At 50.0% G+C, this 22,052-nt stretch overlaps 1 protein-coding gene across 1 annotated transcript in view; it reads right to left on the bottom strand.

Annotated features, from left to right (window-relative positions):
• Nucleotides 1–13,030, bottom strand: part of SIM2 (SIM bHLH transcription factor 2) — a 74,389-nt gene extending 61,359 nt beyond the window's left edge. The window contains exon 1 of the mRNA XM_060234280.1: nucleotides 12,854–13,030. Within this exon, the coding sequence (XP_060090263.1) occupies nucleotides 12,854–13,028 (175 nt within the window). The 5' untranslated portion in view covers nucleotides 13,029–13,030. The remainder of the gene's footprint in view (nucleotides 1–12,853) is intronic.
• Nucleotides 13,031–22,052: the final 9,022 nt, after the last annotated feature.

The raw sequence follows: 22,052 nt of genomic DNA on the forward strand, positions 1-22,052 counted from the left end.
CATGCAAACCTCATTGACTTTAACACATTTGTGCACGCTGCAATCTTAAACACGTCTCCCCAAAAGAAAAGCCTGTTGACAAATTTACTTCCGAGCAAACCTCGGTTAGGATTGGGCTGCAAGACTATTTGCACGAGAGGGAATTGCTTTAGGTCTGAGACTTCTAACTACAATTCTAAACTAAACATAGAGAGCTGAGCTGACCCGCAGCCGCCCATTCTTCAGAGCAGATGGGCAACCATTGTTCCTTGGCCTTGCAGGGACAGAGAGTCGCCTTCTTGGTGCCTGTGCCACGGCTGCTAATTGAACAAGCCGATGCAGAGCCATGAGCCGTTCGCCTGCCTCCCACTAAGGAAACGACAGGCAATGGTAATACGAGAGGCAGGGAGGGTCTTTTTTTTTTACCATCGTGCCTAGGACAATTCATCCTTCAAAATCTAAATATTAAGACCCACGACCGATGTCTTTAATTGACTGGACTACTATCGCAAAGAGTCGGACTCACTCTGCGACTGAACAACAACAAGCGAAAGCAGAGTGAAATGGAAGGACTGGGAAAGGGAACAGACAGAGAAGTTAAAGATAGCTTATATCTTAAACGCCTTTTAACTGACAATTAGATGTTTCGGGGACTGGGCGGGCTTCGCTGTCCATTTGCCTTTCTGTAGTATCGCATCTCTTCATTCAAGTATTAGTTTATCAGTTATGTTCAGAGTAATCCCTACAGGCACCTTTTGTCTGGGTAACTATCGTCTCGGCTTTCAGTAAAAGCTTTCACAAAACCTTTTAAACCTTTCTGTTGCAGGCAAATCATTTTTTGTTTTTAGAATCAACCATACTCGACTGCACTTTGATGAAACTATAAATCTTCCTCCGCATTTCTAAGAAACAGAATGTAGATTTGCTCCTGCTCTCCGTTACTTATTTCAAAGCCTTTTTTCAGAGGGTTACACATTCCATTCCCACATATACCATTTTGCGTCTTTTCCCGCAGAAATGCTGCCTCCTTTGAGATGGAAAATATTCAGAAACACACAAAACCATTGTCGGGTTTTCTTCCTCGGAATGACATTCAATCAAAGCGTCAGCAGCTTAAATCTTGTGGCTCTACTGGCAGCTCTAATTTAATCATAAGAACGATCTATTCAGATTTAGTAAATGAAATGTGTTCAATCGTCAAGGTACACAGCCGACTTTATAGCTCTCTACGAACGCGAAGATGTCTGCTGACGACCAGAAATACAAAGAGTGGTTGTTCTTTGAACCACCAGAACCCACCCGATTAGATCTTTCGTTCTTTGATATGGTCCGATATTAGCTGTAACAGCGCCACGTCCACAAGGAGTCTTTAGCGCTGCACTGCTCCATCAAATATGGAGGAAACATAAAACTGAAACCCTTGTTTTCTGATGTAATCCCGCCAGTAAAGCCAAATGGCGGAGCCGCAGGATCCGACGGACCATAACACTACGAAGTCGAAGTGATTGGAGGCTGCGATTTCAAGCTGCTTAACGTGGAAGTGACTGTCATTGTGTAAATCTTCCGTGTCGGGAGATCAGGAACATGTTTACTTGGTAGTCAGTTTCACTTCACTTCAGTTTTCCTATATTCTCCATGTGTTGCGTGTGTGTGTGTGTTTCGGCATTTTGAAATTCTGCATTTCTCCTGGTTCCCTCTTCCCCGAGTTCACTACTTGGTGCGCATGCCTGTCCCTACGAGGGACAAGGACCCAAAATAGCTATTAAGCTGCGGAATAGAGATAGTGCGATAATAAATCTAAGAACATAGTTGAAGTCCAACAACGTTTAATTCAAGGCATGAACTTTCGCGCGCACGGACACTTCCTCAAAGAGACAAATGAACAATATCTATCTGAGGAATTGTGCGCGCCCTGGAAAGCTCATACCTTGAATAAGACTTTGTTGGTGCCCCTGGACTCTAACTTTGTTCTGTTGCTTCAGACCAGTAGACTACTCAACATGGATCCATAATTTTATTTATTTTATAAAGGAAGCAGTGCGCGCAAAGGCCAATTCCTGATTACTTTCGGTAGAACCGCTCTGGAATCAGTCGGAGCTTACTTCCAAGTAACTGCTGCAGAGCGGGCTTCCCCTGGTACTCAGGCTCCTGAATCTCTGGGTGTGAAAAACTTCGAGCCCGGGGTGGGGATGGGGCAATAGCCAGATACAAGCAGCTCTTTTTGTGTTGTTGCTAAAATGGAGATTATTTACTAGAGGGAGCGCATGAGAACTCTCCAGCTGCTCGGCTTCCTCACGGGTAAATATGTATTTAGGCAGCATCTAATGCTGGGACAGTCGCAGGTAAACACTGCAGGAACAGTTTCTTTTTTATAATACCTCCTGTGGAATTTGGGGGAGGGGGGCAAAGAAAAGGAGACTGGAAAGAATATGGGCTGTGGCAAGCGGTGGAATTATTTCCAGTGATTCATATTTAAGGGGATTTCAAATGATCACTAACAGTAGTTGGACTGGAGAATGTTTTAGGACGGAAGTTTCGTTTATAGAAGCCTCAGTTAGTCACCAAACATAGCTGCACTTCTGGACATCCAATAGAGGCTGAAAGTGAGCAAAATGTCCTCTAAGACAGAGACAGAATGCAGAGAACCTCAGGGCCTTTACACAGTGCCCCCCCCCCCGCACCACCTCAGAAAGCTCAATAGTCTCTAGGGTTTAGTTCTCACTGGTAAACCATTGTGTCTGAGCTTTACACTACAGACTGCAATGGAGAGTTTGCTGACTGAATACTCCACCACAGGACCACAATGGAGGCTAAGGGTCCCCACAGGAGGGCCTTTCATACTAGGCCTCTCTCAAAAGAAGCCTCAGATTTAGACTGCAGTTAAATTCATGGTATTTTATTTATTTTATTTGCACCCCACTTTTCTCCCCACAGAGACCCAAAGTGGCTTACAATATTCTCCCCTTCATTATGTTCTCATCACAACAACCCTGTGAGGTAGGTTAGGCTGAGAATGTGTGACTGACCTGAGGTCCCCTGACCTGCTGTCATGGCCAAGTAGAGATCCGCCTGGTTTCTCAGATACTTGTCCCATACTCTACCACTACATAACATTCATTTATTCAATTCAAAACTGGCTTGATACTTTTCACAACTTGTTTTTATGTGTATTCCTATTGGACGAAAAATATGACACATTCTCTTAGCTTAAAGCTGCAGTTTTAGTCAAAGAAGAGATGTGATTTGGTAAAAGATGTACCTTTTGATTAACGAATAGATATTTTGTCATGCTCAAGTGGTTGAAATGTTCGTAATATTAATAAAATATATTAGCCTTACTATGTTCTGCTGCAACAACTTCATTCATCTGTGCAAAGCCTTCTGAGAGTGCCACCTGCAAACAGGTAAAATCAACAACTGCCCATTCGCAGGTGTTCTCTGTGGGGGCTCCTCACGTTATGGAATGGTCTGCCTGAGGCTATTAGGAAGTCCCTCACAACTTCCATCATTTTGCAAATTGTGCAAGACCGAATTATTCAGGAGGGCATTCTTACAGATGGAGCAGAGCTGTGGTATAATGGATCAGCTCAAGAGATGACTTCTGTTAGCAGGGAGATCCTAGCCAATGGACAACAACTGCCACAGGGCTCATGCTTGGAGGGGGCAATCAACCATGACCTCTGCCTACTTCACATGGGGTGAGAGCCACTACTTGCTTGGCCCTGGCAGTGGGGGCGGTAGAGATTCTTGGGGCTCCATACTGGACTTTTGCCCAAGGCCTCAGAATCACTGCTAGCAATAAAGTTGTCTTGTCTTAGACAATTATCTTTGCTTGTGTTGTTCCCAGGGCTGGCCCTAGACTGCCTGACATCCTAGGCAAGGCTAACTTCTGGCACCCCTCCCCTGCACTGATAACATCACCGAGTCACATGGAGGCACCCAATGTGGTGGCCCCCAGAAGCCTGGCACCCTAAACAATCACCTAGTTTGCCTAGTGGCATGGCTGGCCCTGGTGGTCTCTTCCCCCCCCCCCTCCCCGTTCTTCAATCTCAGCCCCGCTGTACTACTTTGTTTTACTATGAATCTTTTCTGTTAGATTCAAATACTATTATATTCTGTAATTCACTTGCTGATTGAATAGAAAAGTCATAATGATAATAACAAGAAGAAAAGTAGTACTACTAGTAGGAGTTATTGCTGGGGCATCCTTGCCTTGCTTCTTTGTACAGAATGAAGTGTTTGTGCAAAGAAAACTTAGACCAGACCAGATCGATTAGGACAGGTTCACATCCCCACAGCCTTGAAGCTCACTGGCCGTCCTCTCTTTCAGCCTACTAACCTATCTCACAAAGCTGTTGTGAGGAAGAAATGGGAAGGGCCAAAACCATCGGTGTTGCTCAGAACTCCTTGAAAAGAAGGGTGAGATAATTATTAAATAGGCTAGAACATTTCTCCCTGACATTTCTTTCCTATGTGAAAGGTGCTTTCCCCCAGTATTGTAACATCCTGCCTACATTTAATCTATTTCTGTCATTTATAGTTTGCCTTTCTCATTGAAAGTAAAGACAGATTACACGATGTGAATCGGTGCAATCAACACATCTGATAAAAACTGAACTAGATTATAGAAATCTGAAAAAGTATAAACATTAGCCATGTTAATATCTAAAAGGGGAAGTACATAGCTAGGTAACAGTGCAGTGAGAGCATGGTAATACATATGGCAAATAGATAAAATACTATACATAACAGTGTAGCTCACAGTCCCGTTCCTTTTATTCAATCACGTTTTTGAACCATTGTATCACATTGCCTTTAGAAAAATGCCCTCCTGAACAATCTACGTGCCAGGAGTGTGCCATTCTGAGCCGGTAGCGTGCAGACACATCCTTGGAAACTAGTCCTAAAATAGGTGGGGAGGGGGGGCTTGGCCGTGCTAATGAGTCTTCCCGGAGTCTGGATTCTTCTGTTTTGCTAGCACCTCCATCCTTCGTACCTCCTTGTGACATAATGACAGTAAGCTGTACTATGCGGATGTGTCTGAGTCTACCTTGTGTTCAGTTAGAACACTACGCGCAAGGAAGACAGATCCACTATTCCAGAAATTCACCTCTAACGATCTGACATTTTGAGGATGTGGGGGGACAATTTACCCCAAACCAGTGATTAAAAATCCAAGTGATTCTAAATAGAAGAAATATTCCTTAACTAGATCGCATCGTTGACTCAGACTCTAAAGAGAAGCAAACCGGGGTGGGGTGGGGGAGATATTGCTGGAATGGGAGAGGTAAAAGACAAAAGAGAGGGCAAACTTTCAGGAGGCAGGTTGACATCTACATAAAATCACTCTAAAAATTCCAACTCTTTATCCCGTGATTATGACTGCCACAAGGGGGCTAAAGCGCATTAATCCACTCTAAGTGATCTTCAACAGCATGGGGTCTACATACTCGCCACAACATTTACACTGCTATTCTAAATGAAGTTTCACTCTTCTAAAACCACTAACTTCAATTGTAAACCGTTCTACTATTAATCGATGAAAACAACTACCTCCAATTAATCGGGCAGGAGATTTTAAAAGAAATAGTCATTTCAAAGCAAGTATTTAGAACCATTGCATGAGGCCAGGCCTATTTTTACAAGAGAAGAATTCCCCCTGTGACATCTGGTGGCATCATCTTGAAACAAGCGCTGCTCCATTGAATAAAGTGGGGCATATACTTCTGAGTAAACACGCATACCTGCCTTATAAATGCGTCTCAACGCATCCGAGGGATGGGCTCGACATGGGTTTGATACCAGAGATCCTAATTCCAGGTGTATAGGAGTTGGCAAGGATTACTTAATAGGAAGAAAATGGTGTTCTGTCCATGCTCAGAGGTGTTCTGCCCATGCTCAGAACTCAGATGTGCTCTGTCATTCAGAAGAGCCTTGCATTCATGAATGGCTTTCGGAGCTAAACCGAAGTTCTGTTTTAGAGTTCTGCTCCAGAACGCCACCTTCCCGGTATTCAAGCACACCTAAATCTATTCTGGGGGCTAGAATTTTAAAATATTTTAAAATATGAATGAGTGATTATTTACGTTGTGTGCAAATTTCTTATACTGGTCGCAAGTACCTAGATACAGAAAACCACATCCTTCTAGATGACCCGAATTATCCCTCTCCTAGCACTCCAAAAATAAACCAAAACTAACCGACGCATTCAGAGAGTAAACGTGCCTGCTCCTGGCTGCATCCTGTGATTTTTTTTTAAGTGGCACAAACTTCTGCAGCGTTTGAAATGATAAAACGCCGATGTTCCAGTCAAGACGACTGGCCCATTTTGTAGATCAAAGGCACGTTCGGTGTGCCTAGCAAATTCATCTGGAAAGCAAAGGGGGGTGACGCACTTCAGAACTGCAAAGCTAAGGCGGCCTGGGGAAGGAGGAGGCGAATGAATGGGTTTTAATGGCTGTGGATATCACCCAGTCTTTCCACGCTAAAACACTGGTAATCAAATCCCACTAACGTTTACTCGGGATCAGTTCTCTCAACTGGGGTTTGGTTGTTGTTTTTTGCTGGGTTACTCTGATCTATGAAAAAAGCAGAGAGGCAAAAGATCGATAATGAATTATTCGCTATGAAATCAGTAGTACCAATTTTCTTATTACTCATAAAGAGCACACAACACAGGGATCGCCAACCACATTAGCCGTGTCACCACCACTATTTAAAAACTATTAGTCAAAAGTTAAACCATGTTTCTACTTCTAGCATAAAAAACTAGGCAAGCAGCTTTAACGAAGTCCGTTTGGTGGCGAGAAAGCGTTGCCCTCACGTTAAAGGCGCGCCGTGCATGAAACCGTCGCGGCGCTTCTGTGTGGGGGTAACCTGCCGGCCCCGCTCCATGAAACGAAGTGCCACGGGTGTCCTGTCTCCGGATACACGACTACTACTAATGAATTGCAGACGCAGGGGAGAGAGAAATATAATTTCGAATTGATTTATTGTTGCTAAATTCCACTGAAATAAACTGGAGTGGCAAAAAGTCCTTAAACTTCATTTTTTTAATTTTTTAAAAAACTTTATTTCGGTTTAAATAAAAATAGATTAAATATAAATGCAGCCTATCAAAGTAGGTAACAATAAATGAAAAAGTATGACATGAAATTATACAACAACTCAGAATACAGTTCACCAATACTAGACTGTAAGACATATTTAATTAAAGTTAAAATAAGGCATTGTTTTAGTTCAGAAATATAGCATTTTGTGGTACAGTTTGTTTTTAGGGACAACCTCTTTCAAAATGAAATAATTAACAACTAGATACCAGGTTGCAATTAGTCTTGACTCTTTGAACCTCTGATAAAGAAGAAGAAATTGGCTGAAATTTTAAACATAATAAAACTTTCCCATAGTTTGTTGTGCCACTCAACAAAATTGGGGTTGGATCTATCTATCCACTTAGTCCTTAAACTTCCTAATTCACTGATTAGGAAGTAAATCGTAAGACTTTCCGTCATTGCACCATGCTATAATTTGTGTTCAGAATTAGAGAATGCCTTCAACGCACTATTTAATCAGTTATCAGGCTTTAACTTGGACTTAATTAGGCTTGGCTGCGCCCTCCGGGACGGCGGATCCTGTTCTTAGAACCTCTGGAACTGCCCTGTGCTAAAGACAAACCACGGAGTGTCTCGCCTACATTTCAAGCAGGAAGTCGACCTGAAAGTCAGACCTTACTTCTAATCTTACCGTTGCAGTAGATCTAGAAGAGGTAGCAGCAATATAGCCTGCAATCCTAAAGACATTTTCTTGGGAGTAAGCCCCACTGAATTTAATGAGACTTACTTCCAAGCAGACCTATTTAGTACTGCTCGCTCCGACGCCTTGATTGTTGATTGAGAGCAGACGGTCTGGGACTGAAGCTTAAAATTTGTTTCTAAAGACGTTTAGCATATTTCTTCCAGTTCAGGGGTTTTTCTTTCTTAGATTGCTTTTTAAAGTAACCCATTAAGCGACTGACCTCCCTTTACTTGGGCTTAATCATTAAGCAATGGATCGTTTTAAAGGTCCGTTTTCGACCCTTCGCGGAATCACGATTCCACTGCCATGTCACTTATCCCATCTCACTTTCTTTCTCTTTTTCAAAAGTGTGCTCGGTGGCGGAGAAGGAAAATTAACTACTGTGTAGTTCTGTTGCTGGACCCAAGCTGTTCATTCGGGATTTGCCTCCCCCCCCCCCCCAGCAGCTAATTGAAAACCGTCGCTTTTTGTTTTAGACTTTTTAAAACCACACATTATAGAGGCATAAAAGTAATATTCCTTTTATGATCGCATTTGCCACGTAGGGAATGTAAATCATGGTCTCTATATTGAAAAAAAATAATCACCAACTGGAGATGGTAGGTCCGGTTTGTTTGCCCCAAATCCCGCGGTTATTGCTGCCGGTAGTAAATCGTATAGAAGTCCATGTCTTTCACCAACCTATTAAAAAGTCCCATCAGTTTCGAGGGGTGGGTGGGCGCTCCATCCAGTTCTGCCTGCTGGCCTCTTCCCGAGCGGGAAGTGTTGGCAAGGCCTTGTCTTGTGAGACGGGGTGTGTGTGTGTGTGGATTTCTAGAACACTCGAGTAAAAGCTATGGTTTCTTTCTTAGGTTTTTCTGAATGCCAAATCCAACTGAAGTTACTTTTTGTTTCGCAGCAGGACTGTGAGCTGGTATAAGTAACAAGCTGCTGAATTTTAAAGGGCTGGTGGTTTGCGATATATTCCTGCAAACTTCAGGGAAGTTATCCCGAATCTTCGGAGTTTCCGAATACTCTATGAGAAACGATATTGTAGTAATTGCGGCAGAAAAGTCTCCTCCCGAAGGACGCCGGGCAAGACTAGAAATTGTACAATCCATAAACCCAACGACATTGGTTTACTTGTTCGGTATTTATTGTCAAGCATGATAATAAAAATGCCATCTCCTTGGGATCTTTCAGTGTCTGGGGTCTCAATCACGCGGGTGAGAGCAACCAATTTTTCAGTTACAGGCCTCTGTTTTGTAAAATGTTTTTACAACCGGTATTAAGTCGTTTATTTTAAGAAGTCTGCACACTTCGACCCATCCTGGAACAGAGTTCAATGAGACTTAGTCCCCAGTTTGAAGGAATACGATTACATCCAAGCTATTTTTTAGTGCCAGATTGTATTTCTTCCATATCTACGTTAAAGCTGAATATGGCCTACAGGCTTTCAAGCAGTTATCAGCAACACTCACACACTACTTTTAAATTTTTATATTCTGTGTATTTTTATCTGAATCTATTATGCCATTAAAGGTTTGGTATGGTATGGTACTTTTAAATTATCTTCCCCCTGGTGCTTAATTTGGGGAAGTTGTTGAACTGTCCCAACTAAAATTCTTAAACCAGAGCAACCAATCGAGCTCAAGCGCCGACCTAAAGCCATAGTGCGGGTGTGGGCCGCATTTAAGAGGCACTCATGGATCTTTCGTTTGTCCACTCCTTCTTTCCTCCAGGCAAGCCAAAGAAATCGCAAAGAACAGAAATTTCTCCTTATTTAACCACCGAAAAATTATGAAGCACTACTTTAATTTCATTTCTCTCCTTCGCTATACTGTCCCGGTATCAAGACGGGTTCCCCAACTGCAGGTCTGGGTGCTGCTTCCTCTGGGACAAAATAAAGAGCGCAAATGCATATTTTCAGGTGGGCGGGAATCAAGGGCATTGTATTGGGTGGGCGGGGGGATGAATAGTTTCCGTTGGTCGTGTCAGGCTGCGGAGAGGACAGGTTTCAGACCTCAGTTACATTAAACTAACCTCAGCAGACTCAGAGAATCTGAGGTTTGCAGGGCAAGAGGAAAAACAAAAACAAAATAATCGGCGAGCTCCTGATAATTTTACAGCTGATACACTCCGAAGAGCAACTGGGGCAAGCCGAGGACCCGAAGGATCACTCTATCACACAAATCAAGACAGGAATTCTCGCGAGTAAGGCATCCCACCCAGGATCACGAAACGATCCCTATTCCTTATACTTATTCCTGGGGAGCTTATAGAACCAGGCAAGGATTGCCTTCGTGCTCTCTGAATGACTGAATCCCAGCCGCCTTCCGGCTGCAGCCAGGGGTGGTAGCTGAGCATAGGACTGATATAGTTCTCTTGAAATAAATGGGGCGAGTGACAGCTCAAACGAGCAGCGGGCGTTTCCGAAGAACGTCGGAACCGAAGACCCGGAGCCTACCTTCCTTCCCGGCGATCTTGGGAAGGATGAGGCTTTTTACTCAGGTCCAGTACAACTACGGACGGTACAACTACCCCGAGCTCTGGATAAGGAGCCCCCTCGAAGCAAAGAAGTTGCCCAATTCTGCCCTCTATAGAACGCCTTTCTCCCCTTTGGCCCCAGACAGGAAAGAACGAAGCCCCACACGAGCCTTGCGGATTCCAAAAAGGATCTATTTCCCAGCAAACATTTTCCTGGCAGGGTAAAACACAGTTGCAGAAGTAACTATTGTTCATGGAATGGACCTTGTGCAGCCACACATGGGTTTAAAAAATGCCACGTGGGACTGCACAAGGACAATGTCCATGAACTGCTCAGATCCAGCGCTTACAGACACGGTTGCAGCCAGGATAGATTCAGGTGGGTAGCGGTCTTGGCCTGAAGCAGCAGAACAACGTTTGGGTCCAATAGCACCTTTAAGGCCGACAAAGTTTTATCCAAAGTATAAGCTTTCCTGTGCATGCAAACACCTTTCTTCAGAAGCCTATCTCAAGTGGAGGAAGAGTAAAATAATTCGGATTTACCTCCCTCCCTAAGTGAAGCTGGCGAAAGTGACGCCAGGGCAAATGGTTCATAATATCCCAAAAGACCCTCCAAACTTCTCTTCCTGCCTCTACAAACTGTAAAACAGCCCTTTATTTCCCTAAATCGGGAAGCCGGGTCATGCCCAGCAGAGCATGCGGCAGGTGACTCGGGCGAGTAAGCCAAGCCATACCCGCCGCGAAGGCAATTTTGCCGCCAGGGTCACCCACCTTGCATTCCAGTCCTTCGGTTCGGTGGTGAAAGCAGAGCTGGCCGTCGGGGGCTTTTTGCTATTGGAAGCAGGTGGGCTTTCAGAAGAAGCCCCCCTCCGGCGCAAGATTAGGTTTAAGCACCAGCAGCTCTCTCTCCTCCCTCCTCTCGAGCCGAGGGACAGCAAGGTCCCCTTTTTGAAGGAGCGGGAACTCTTTCCGAGAGGCAGCCGCCGGGCGGGGTGGAACTAATCCCATCGCCCGCTGTCAAGCCCAGGCAACGCCAGGCCTCGGTGGGCGGCCGCCGAGCAGGCGAAGCTTTTGTCTACCGGCCAGTCTAAAGCGCTCCATCCCTCGCAGAGCCGCAGTGGAGCTCTCAGCCAGCGCCGAGCCTGGGTTGGTGGCGCTTGAGGTGCCCACCTGCCTGCCTGCCCTCTCGTCCGCCGGCCGGCCGCAACCAGGGCCCCAGTCCTGCCCGCTTGGCGTCCGCTGGAGCCGCAGGCTCTTTGCGCGCGCGGGCCCTCCTGACAGACCCGGGCCCGCTAGGGAGGGTATGCGGGGCTCGTCGGCCCTCCCCGCCAGACGCCGACCCTACTCACGCACCGAAGGGAGGAGGGAGGCCCGAGCCTGTCCTGCTGCCTCCAGCCCGGCTCAGTCCCACGAGTTTTGCCTGGCCCTCCTGTCTTCCTAAGTCGCAGGGAGCCCGTGGGCAAGCAAAGGAATGGAAGGCTTAGGATGGGGTCGGGTCCCTCACTTGCGCGACGGCTTGCATGAACCGGTTGCCCGGCAGCCTCATCTCGACACCTACAAATGAAGAGGCAAGTCCCGCCGCGCTCAGTGAATCCGCCGCGACACGTTTATTTAGGAGTCTGAACCACGGATGTGCTTTGCTGGTTCCCGGGCCAGATGTAATTGATTCAAGTGGAGCAAACTTTGTTCTTTCGGTGTGACCGAGTTTGCGGGAAAAAGAAATGACTCGATTTCCCAGCCCCTCAGTTAACCGGTGAGACCTGGACTCGCAGGGCGACGTCTCAGGCCAAGGCGGGTCTCTGCTGGCAGAGCCGAGAAGGATCTATTGACCGCTCAAGAGGGCCAGTGAACTTTTAGGGCTGCAAAACAATTCTCCATTTCTCTGTAATTATTTGACTTGCTGATAAATAAATGGAACCCTACTCCTACCTTTTCTTCTCATTTTGTGTCATGGCCAAGGGGATTCCTTCATTTTCACTCTCCACCCCCCGGGATTTCATTTTCTCTTCGAGAGTGGCGGGGAGAGCCGGACCCCAGAAATCACCTCCCCCCACCCCAACACCCGATCTCCTCTTGCTGTAGCCATGTCGGCCTCCCACTACGAGAACAACCGGGAAGCCGGGCGGAGTCACATTTCGTGTAAAGAGGAGTCTCATTCATCTTGTTGGCCTCTAAGGTGCTCCTGGATTCGAATCTGGTCATTCCTCGGGCGGGACTCTTCCTGCAAAAAGCTCTTCCAGGTTGCAACCATGAGAGAGGCATAAGTAGACCTCTCCGTTGCGCTCTTCAAGTAGTCCCCATTCGTTAGGGGCGGGGGGGGGGAGCGCAGAGTGTTTAACTAGCTGGTCTGTGAAGGCAAATATTTGCGCGTCCTGATTTTCCCGAACAAGGGAGGTCTGAACTCGGCCGAGGCGGCCCTTCTGGTCTTGACAGACCTAACCTTAAGACCGTCGGCGGCCGGTTAAATAAGTGAACTGAATTTCGGCAGCGATGGGGGCTGGGGCAAGAAAGTTGCAGGCAACTTCCCCAGGAAGACTCGGGCGCCTGGAGTCCGTGGGGCTGAGGGGGGGAGAGGGACCCCCGCTTCCTGGGGCCTCGGGGGGAGGAGACTCACCTTCGGGGAAGACGGCCCTCATCTTCAGGTAGCTGGTGGTGAGGCGGATGATGGAGGCCTTGTCGAGCTGGGACGTGATGGCGGCGGGCAGGGGCAGCAGCTTGGCCAGCTCGTAGAACTCGCCGTTCTCCTTCTCTCGGCGCGTCTTGGCGGCGTTCTTGGACTTCTCCTTCATGGCGGCGGGGCAAGGCGGACGCCCGCAATGGCATAGTCGAGCTCAGTCCCGGGAGCCAGCCGGCCTGCCAAGCGCTCCCGCTCGGGAAGGAGCCGGCCCCGCAGCCCAGGAGGACCCTCCTGCCTGCCTTCACAGGCCGCGGCTCCCTGGTCTGCAGCCGGCCGCCCGAGGCACCTTCGCGGGCATCCCCCCTCGGGACACGCCGCTCTCCCCGGCTCGCTGGCGCAGGGCTGCCGAAAGAAGCGCCCGAGTGGCCTCCTGTGCAGCTGGCGCCCGCGGAAAGGCTGCCGCCGGCCAGGGGAAGGGAGGGGAGGGGAGGGGAGGGCGCCCCGTGACGTCTCTGCCCCCCCCCCCCGCCATGCAGAAGAGGCCCAATTAACACGCGGCCTGCGGGCTGGACGCGCGCCGCTCGGTGGCTCTGCCAGGGAAGGCTGCCTTCGTTCCTTCCCTCGCGCCTGCTCGCTGCAGCCAGCCGGCCGGATTCGCCAGCGCTCGCCTCCACCCCAACCCACCTTCTGCCCTGCGCGCTGCTGCGCCCTTTGCAAGGAAGGCTGGGTCGGTGGGATATCGCAAGGATCGGAAGAGGCCCTGGCTGAAACCAACGGCGCCTCTTGTCATACAAGCCCGCTTTGGGGGGCGGGGGCCTTCGCAGCAGGCCAGATCAGCAGCCCCACCTGGCAGGCCTCAGAAAAACGGCCCTCTCCCAGAGGAAATCTGGATCTCCGTCCCTGGATCGGACCCTTTGCAGGCGGAACCGAAGGGTCCTCAATACAACGGACTTGGGCCGCCACACACACACTGACTTCTGCGGGGACAGACGGGTCCGGGTCTGGCGGCATCCCTAAAACCACTTAAAGGTAAAGGTAGTCCCCTGTGCAAGCACCGGTCCTTTCCCACAACGTTTTCACGGCAGACTTTTTACGGGGTGCTTTGCGCCAGTCACCTACACTTTCCCCCCAGCAAGCTGGGTACTCATTTTACCGACTTCGGAAGGATGGAAGGCTGTCAACCTGGAGCCGGCTACTTGAACCAGTTTCCGCTGGGATGGAACTCAGGTCGTGAGCAGAGGGCTCCGACTTGCAGTACTGCAGCTTTACCACTCTGCACCATGGGGCTCATGTAAAAAACCCCACTTGCTAGGGAGTAAATCGGTGGGACTTGGAGATGAGTGAAAACCTGCTGGTTCCATTGCGGTTTTACTGTTAGTAATTTTGAAGTTAATAATCGTCCTGTTTTACTTTGTAAGTTACCTCTTTATGTGGAGAGGTCGCAACTTATTTAGGCTTTCAGAAGAAAGGAAGGAAGCCAGCCAGCCAGCAGGTTTTCACTCAGGGTGCTTTCACAGGGCAGTTGGTTGCAAGTGGATTTTGCTATTCTTACACAGTAGAAGTCCAGTTGCAAAGGGCATTGTTTAGTGTGTGTGAACTTACCATAAGGCTTGTTGGTTTTAACTAAGCTGGGTTCTGCGTGAGGACACCAGTTTGGCTCTTTCCAGTGGCCTGTGTCTGGAGCTGAAAGTCCCCTAACCTCCACATCGTATGGCTTGAAGGGAGCCAAAGCAGACTGCCTTGGCCCCCCTGAGACCCTGTTTAGAGAGCCGGCTGCCTTGCAGCCCATGATGGGCCGAACTTCCGAGTAGTCAGATGCCCAGGCAGGCGCTTGCTTCGGTCTGGAGGTCCCGCTCTCCGGCTCTTGGCCCGCCCTTGGGCGCTACTCCGAAGTCTCGGGGGGGGGGGCTTGCTCCCAGCTGACAGACAGCGGCACCCTTCTCCTTGAGAGGATTAGCGGGACTTGGCTCTTTGGGGGCGGGGCGGGGCGGGGGGAGGCGGGCTGCACAGTTAATTAACTCCGCCCTCCGCCCTTCCGAGTCAGCGTGACCGTGGGCTGCAAAGGCTGGCAACGCGATGGCCAGGCCCCGCAGCCTGCTTCCCACTGTCTCCCGGGTCTCCACGGCTGCCGCGGAGGGCGAAGGAGGCGGCGAGTGGCTTGGCTTGGCTTGGCCTGCGGTGGAAAGAGGCCCGTTGGGTCCCCCTCGGCTCTTGGGGGCCAGGAAAGAGCAGCCCGCGCGCGCCAGCCATGCCGCCTCGCCCAGGGGCCGCCTGATGCCCTCCTCCTGGGGCGGCGGAGGGGCTCCGCGCGAGGCACTGGCAGGCAGCAGGCCAAGGGAGGGGAGGGGAGGGCGGCGGCCGGCGGGCAGGGCAGGCCCTGGAGCCTTGGCGGGGAGAAAGGCAGAGGCCCGAGGGCGCTCCCCCGCCCGGGAACCTGCCTGCCTGCCTGCCTGCCCTGAAGCCATTCTGGCGGCGGGGAAGCGAGCAAGGCAGGCTGCTGCCCAGGAGGATCATCGGCCCCTTCTCCTCTCCTCGCCCGGGCCAGGGCAGCCTGCCTCTCTCTCCAGCCTGACTGCAGGGCCGCGCGCGCCGAGGGGGCGGGGAGTTCCCCACCACACTCGCCTGCACTCGGCAGCTCGTGCTTCGTGCCTCGGTCCCGGAGGAAAAGCACTGTGTGTGTGTGTGTGTGTGTGTGTGTGGCGGTTCTGCCTTCCCTCCTCGCTCGCAGCCAGGCGCTCCGGCTAGGAGGCATTTCCCGAAGCCTGCAAGGGCAGGATGAAGCTACAAGCCTTGGTCCTCCTTGGAAAGCAGTCTCATGGAATGATGCCAGTAGGTCTGCATCTAAAGCTCCTTCTCTTGAGAGTGCATTCACAGGACACGAAACAATGCGGTTTGCAACTGGATTTTTACTGTGCAAGAATAGCAAAAACTCAGTTGCAAAACGCCTTATTTAGTATCGTGTGAGCGCACCAACAAAGTGCGCCGAACCGGATTCCGCTGTGCCTTTCGGACTTCCGAGGCCCGCATATCGGAAACTCCGGGGGCGGACTGGCTGGGAGAGAACTTGAAGCCTGCGTTCTTACCCTCTTCGAGTAGCGCGAACCACCTAGCTTGGAAGCAAGACTTGTAGTGATGGGGAAACACGATCCAGGTGCAGCGGGATCGCGGACATCGTCCCTCCAGGGAGGCGGTCGGGAGATGCGTCAAAGAGAGCCTCTGGGCGCATCTTTGCGCTGCTAGTAGGCAACTCCGGCGCAAAGAGCTGCGCATGCCCAGCTTCTCGCGGTCCACACTTCATGTTCACCATCTCAAATTGGGTGGTGAGAGTAGGACTGCCGATTAATAAAGTAACATTTTCAAGTAGGTGGGAGCATAACAACAGGTGCTCTTTAGGGTCTAATTCATTCATTCAAGCCATTTATTGTCTACCTTTCTCACCAGGACTCAAGGCGGATTACAAAACATAAAAAGCAATTCTACCAGGCAGCATAAAACATCCACTAAACCAGGGGTGTCAAACATGGGGGCTGGGGGCCGGATAAGGCCCCCAGAGGGCTCCTATCAGGCCCCCGAGCAACTGGCTGGCGTCTGCTTCCTTCTCCCTCTCTTGCTTCCTTCTGCATAACAGCTTGCTTTGTAAGGCTTACTCAATCGCAGAGGAGCTACAGAGCAAAACCTCTATTTTTTCCGTTGGCACTGAGGCTCCTCCCTTGGGGAGGAAGGCGAGGAGGCAGAGCTTGCTTTGCCAGGCTCTCTCAATCACACACCAGAGCTACTGACCCAAGCCTCTCTTCCTTCTGTTGGCTACAGCTCCTCCTCCTCCTGGTCTCCTGGGGAAGGAAGGAAAGAGCCAGAGCTTTCTTGGCCCAGTTCCCTAGATCCCATGGGAGAAATACAGAGAAAGCACCTTTAAGACAAGCCAGTGCTAATGTTTTAAGTTTGTTTTAAAAAATCTTTAATTGTGTTTGTCTGCGGCCTTTATAAGGTTTATATCTCTGCTACCTAATCTTAAACAGGTACTCATATGGCCTGGCCCAACATGGTCTCATTTATGTCAGATCCGGCCCTCATAACAAATTAGTTTGACACCCCTGCACTAAGCAATACAATTTAAAGCAATGAGCAAACCGTACCTTTCATTGGGACTGGAGGAGGAAAATTTAGGGGCAAAATCAGTTTCACAGAGGAACTATCCACGCCCTTGGCACTCAGTCCACTTAGGTTACGGGAGGAAAACTTTGAGAGAGCCGGGATGTTAACTCTCTCCCCAAACCGCCTTCAGCTCACCCACCCTCCACATACAACGGTGGGGAAGGACCCCAGAGGAGGATTCCTGCTTTCTCAGCCTATCCCAGCCCATGTGTATCAGAGAAAGAGCTCTTATTCAAGCAGGCTTTACGCTCGCCGCCCGAAGCCGATCCGGGAAGTCACGGGGTTTAGACTGGGTTCCTCAATGAACCGCAAACGTACGAAATTAGGGCCAAGCTGGCCCAACCGGCCGCTAAGTGACAAAAGTTCTGCAGGGATTTTCATGTAGGTCGGAGACTTAATTCCCCCCGGTTGGCGTTTTCCAATACATCCCTCTAAAACAACTGAATTCCAGTCGAGCAGCATCTTAGAGACTACCGAGAATTTCAGGGTGTAAATTTTCGAGCGCCAAAGTGAAGCTAATTCGAATCTAGCTGTTCTGCTTCAGTCGCAGACTAAGAGGGCCACCCTCCGACTCTCGCACTGAACGTGTCTCCGTAAGGAAGCCTTACTTAAGCCTATAATGGGAAGTGTAGTGCCAGACCTTCCATTCGATTCGGAAAGGGCTCCATCCTCTTGCCCAAACCCGGATTAACAGACGTGGCCCAACTAGCAAAAGGGGGGCAGGAAGGCTGGTGTGAAAAGGGCTACCAAGAGAGGCCTTCCACCCAGCGCCTTCACTGGTGTCATGCGGAGGAAGAACCAGCGCCTCAAGCCGGAAGCTGCAAGGGACGTGGAGGGGGGGGCACTCCCGCCTCCAGCTTCTCGCAAGCTGCTCTCTCGACGTCCAGTCCGGCGTCCTGGAGGGCTGGGGAGGGAAAGGATTTCTTGGACAATCGCAGGCTACAAAACGCTCCCAAACAGATTCGCTTGGAAGTAAACCTCCCCCCGCCCCCCCCCCCCAAGAAAATAAAAGAAAGAGAGAGAGAACTCATTCTTTTGCAGAGGGTCGCTGCACGGGAAGAGAAAATTAAATCGGCGTTGCGCGTCAGGAAACGATCAGCTTGTTCTCAAGCAAACAGCGCCGGGCTGGGCTGGAGATGGGCTCCTGCTCCGCTCAGCAGCGTCCGCCTGACGGCTCAATTCGGCGTGCTCCGAATTGCAGCGACTTCACCGGAGCAAGACGTGCTCCAGTCTTCATACAGGCATTTACAGGATTTTACTGTGCTATGAATCAGATCGTTAGATTTGCTGGGCGAATAAACTGGGGATGGAGGCTGACCCCCCCTCCCCCGCAGAACTGCCTGAGCTGCTATAATCCTCCCTTTGGAAGGTAGCAAGTGGTTTTACGCCGCCGTGTTATTCTGCCGTCGTCGTCGTCATCCTACAACAGTATTCCTCAAATGCAAAGTCCTTGATTTATCCCAGCCCTCTTGCAAGGTCTCTTTGTCTGAAGAGGCACCAGCCAAAATCACAGTCTAACACACTTTAAACACCAGCATCTTTTTGTTTTGGTTTTTAAATCTAGTTCCCTCTCCCTTGATCGAGCTGCGCTGGGAAGCTGTTTTGGTTCGATTCCTTCGCACTGGTTTAGTGACCCCTATTGTGGCCTCTTCGTAAACTGCAGAGTTCTTTAAACTCAAAATGATAGTATCGAAAACGGAATGGCTGCCTGTGGTTGAAGATGAAGCTGTTAGCGTGCATTTCAAACAGGACTGAATCGCCTACGGCAGCTTTTCCCGGATGGATGAAGAATACCTTCCTGATATGAGCTGACATTCAAACCGAAGCTGTGATCCTAAACCCTTTTCCTCAGGCATCCGATAGATTTCAGTGACATCCTGGCCAAGCACAATTTTGGGAAAAGAGGAGGCGGAATATTGGGCATAATCCGACCCAAACCAGGCACGCCTTTAGTCCAACCCAGTGCACATTTACTCTGGGTATTCACTGGACTTTTCTTCCCAACGAAATCCGAATAGGACTGAATACTAACGCCACTACCCTGAAAACAGTTACTGGTTGGGGAAGTCGTATGGAATTCAGCGGGTTTTACTTCCGATTCATCCGGCACAGAAGTGTGTGTGAGTGCTGTACCACTAGTTTCCTTTGTCAATCAAAACGAGCGGGTTCCTTCTGGCTCCCCTCCCCCAACCTTTAAAGTTCCCTCGGCAGCCCCGATCCAAGCCAACCGGGGTTCCCCGCCGCCGCCAGGCTTCCTTGCAGGCTGAAGAGCAGAGCTGCCGACCGAGTTGGCTGGGCTCAGGTAGCTGGCCGCGCCGGCTCCTGGATCCGGCGGCCTCGTTCCCAAAGAGGAGGGCTGATCTCTTTCACATACGCGGCTGTCTCTGGGACCAAAGCGAATCTCGCTGCCTTTCTCCTCGCAGCGTATATTTCACATCCCCCTTTCCTGAAAGGGTGGAGGAAAGCCCAGCACGAAGGATGGGTTTTCCAGCCCTGGTTTATGTGCACAAATGTGGAAGCATCTGAATGATCTGGTTTTTTAAAAAACATATATTTTGTTCAGGGAAATGGGGGGGGGGGGGGGACGATAGGTGTGTGTGTGTGGGGGGGGGGGGGCTACATACCGCATGAAAGTAAATTCTCCTTGATTTCCAGGTACAGTGCGTTCAGATCGAAGTGGCCCCTTGGAAACGAAGAAGTACTAGCAACCCCCCCCCCCCTGCCCCCAACACCGGGAGGCGAACATGTCATCTACCAGATAAGTCCACTTGATTATTATTAGAGATAAAGGGGTCCGGGGGTATCCACAACCTTTGAGGGAGCTGGATAATAAGATTTTTTTTTCTCATTCTTTCCCAAATGGCCAGCACATGAAAGGGAGTCTTCCTCAAGGTTATAGCAACAGCATTACAGTAAACTACAGTTACCTAACTCTTAACTGCACCTTCCCCTTCGACCTGAATGCGTTTCCTTGGGCATGTGAGTCCTGTAGGGGCCAAACTTTCTCTTCCCAAGCCAGCTGGAGCGTCTTCTGCGGAAATCCACCCAGATCAGTAGAAGCTGTTTAGCAATGGGCGATCAGTACCAAAGATGGGCGCGGAGCATCGGGGTTACTCAGAATTGCCCCGTTTAGTTAAATGGCACCGGTTCCCTACAAATAAGTTCAACATTGCAGATCACGCCCTGCTACACTGCAGCGGAAGCCCGACTGGACTTAACTTCCGCAATATCTACTGAAATCGTTGGGGTTAGATCCTTAAAACACACACACATATACCAACAAAAATCTTAACCTGCTTTCTCGGAAGTCAGAGGTATTCATCCCTCCCTCTAGCAACTTTCCCCAGGGAAGCGTGCTTAAAACTGCAATCTAGGACTACCGTCCAATGCACATTTACCTGGAAGTCAGCCCGATTTCTTATAGGAAAAGCACCTCAGAATAAACGGGATTTGGGCTGCTGGACTTCTGGGGGATGCCCACTGGGGTCCTGGCGAGGGTTTCTTCCGAGTAAACATGCCGGGCTTCGCATGTGTTTACAAGGAAGGGAGCGGGCTCCTGGAGGCAGCCGCCGCCGCCGCCCTCCAACGAGTCCACCGCTCAGTGGCCCCTGAAGCTGGCTAGGCTATCGGCCAGGCGCCAGGCCTGAGAGCGCGGCTCTGGGCGCTCCCTCATGCGAAATAATGCCGTTTCAATCCACTTCAGAAACTGCTGGAAAGTGAGTTTTGCAACATTCAGTGGGAAAGGGGATTGAAAGGGTGTGTGCCCGCCGGGAGCCCTGGAGGTCCCGGGGAAGCCAGCGAACCTCCAGCACAACCTGCTGAAGTCGGAATGGGGGGCTCGGGGGTAGGGTTTCTTAGGCCACTGGGGGAGGCAAACGCTGGTCCCGAGAATGACTTGAGCTTCCCCCCACCCCAGCCCGGGAAGGGCTCTGATCTCCGCGGAGCTGCCGAGGGGCGCTTGAGCTCCAGATGCTGCGAGCTCTCCTGACCCGCGGAAGCTCAGGTTTGACCTTCACATTAACACGTTAATGGAAGCCAAGCCAAGCCAAAGAGTTCGGCCGAGAAACGTGAAGACTTTCAAAGTCCGGAGAGCCGGAGCCTGTTTACTTTGCGGCGACTTCTCGGTTTTCTTTGCTTGGGACCCATGTCTCAATGTAACAGAAACAATGTTTGCACAAAGCCTGCACAAACAAGGAGTCCGCTTTACAAGGCTTAAGGAGGCCGGCTTTTATGTTCCGGGCCCTGCTGAAAATGCCCCCACCCCTCGCCCGACTCCAGCTGCACCCGATGCCGCCGGGCTCCTTTCTTGAATGGGCAGAGCACTCGAGACCAGACCTGTTTTAGAAAGAGCTGGTTCAAGGCTGATCAACACGATACTAAGACCTTCGAGGCCAGGCGCAATAGCTAAACAGGCTTCTCTGGGGAGAGTGGGGGAGGCAGGTTATATTTTTAAATGTCATGATCCAGTTAAACACACGCTTTTTATAGTGAAGTTCTTTGCACACCGCAGTCGCATTCCGAGTAATTATTTGCTTCGTTGCAGTCCCATTCGGAGAGATCGAGGCAGCGCTGCTATGCCGTCTGAACCTATTGGAATTACCTCCTCCCCTTTTAAATCAAGGGAATGTCTGGCTTACTTCTGAGTAAGCCGCTTTGAATACAGCGGGAGTTTCTTTCAGGTGATCGTGCCTGGGACGATCAGGCTCAGTGCCCTACTTTGGCCGCATCGCCAGTTCAGCCAGTCAACTCTCTTGATTGATGCTCCGTCTGGTTAAATAAAAGTTCCTGGATTTAAGGCGATTCCTTCCCCTCGGAATCTGTAGGATCTTCGTATACTTCCTTTCAAATGAATGGCCTTAAAGTCAAACGATCAATAATTATTTTTCAAGAACTATGTTAGTATTTTTGTCCCCTCCATTTAAAAACAACGGCCTTCCTCTTCCTTCTTTAAGGACTCGGACTTTAACTTAGAATCGTTCTACTTAGTTGAAACGAAAGCGACTCTGAATGGTATGAACCCGCCACCCCCTCCCCCCCCCCTTTA

This window comes from Heteronotia binoei, chromosome 3, assembly GCF_032191835.1.
Source record: "Heteronotia binoei isolate CCM8104 ecotype False Entrance Well chromosome 3, APGP_CSIRO_Hbin_v1, whole genome shotgun sequence".
Lineage (NCBI taxonomy): Eukaryota > Metazoa > Chordata > Lepidosauria > Squamata > Gekkonidae > Heteronotia > Heteronotia binoei.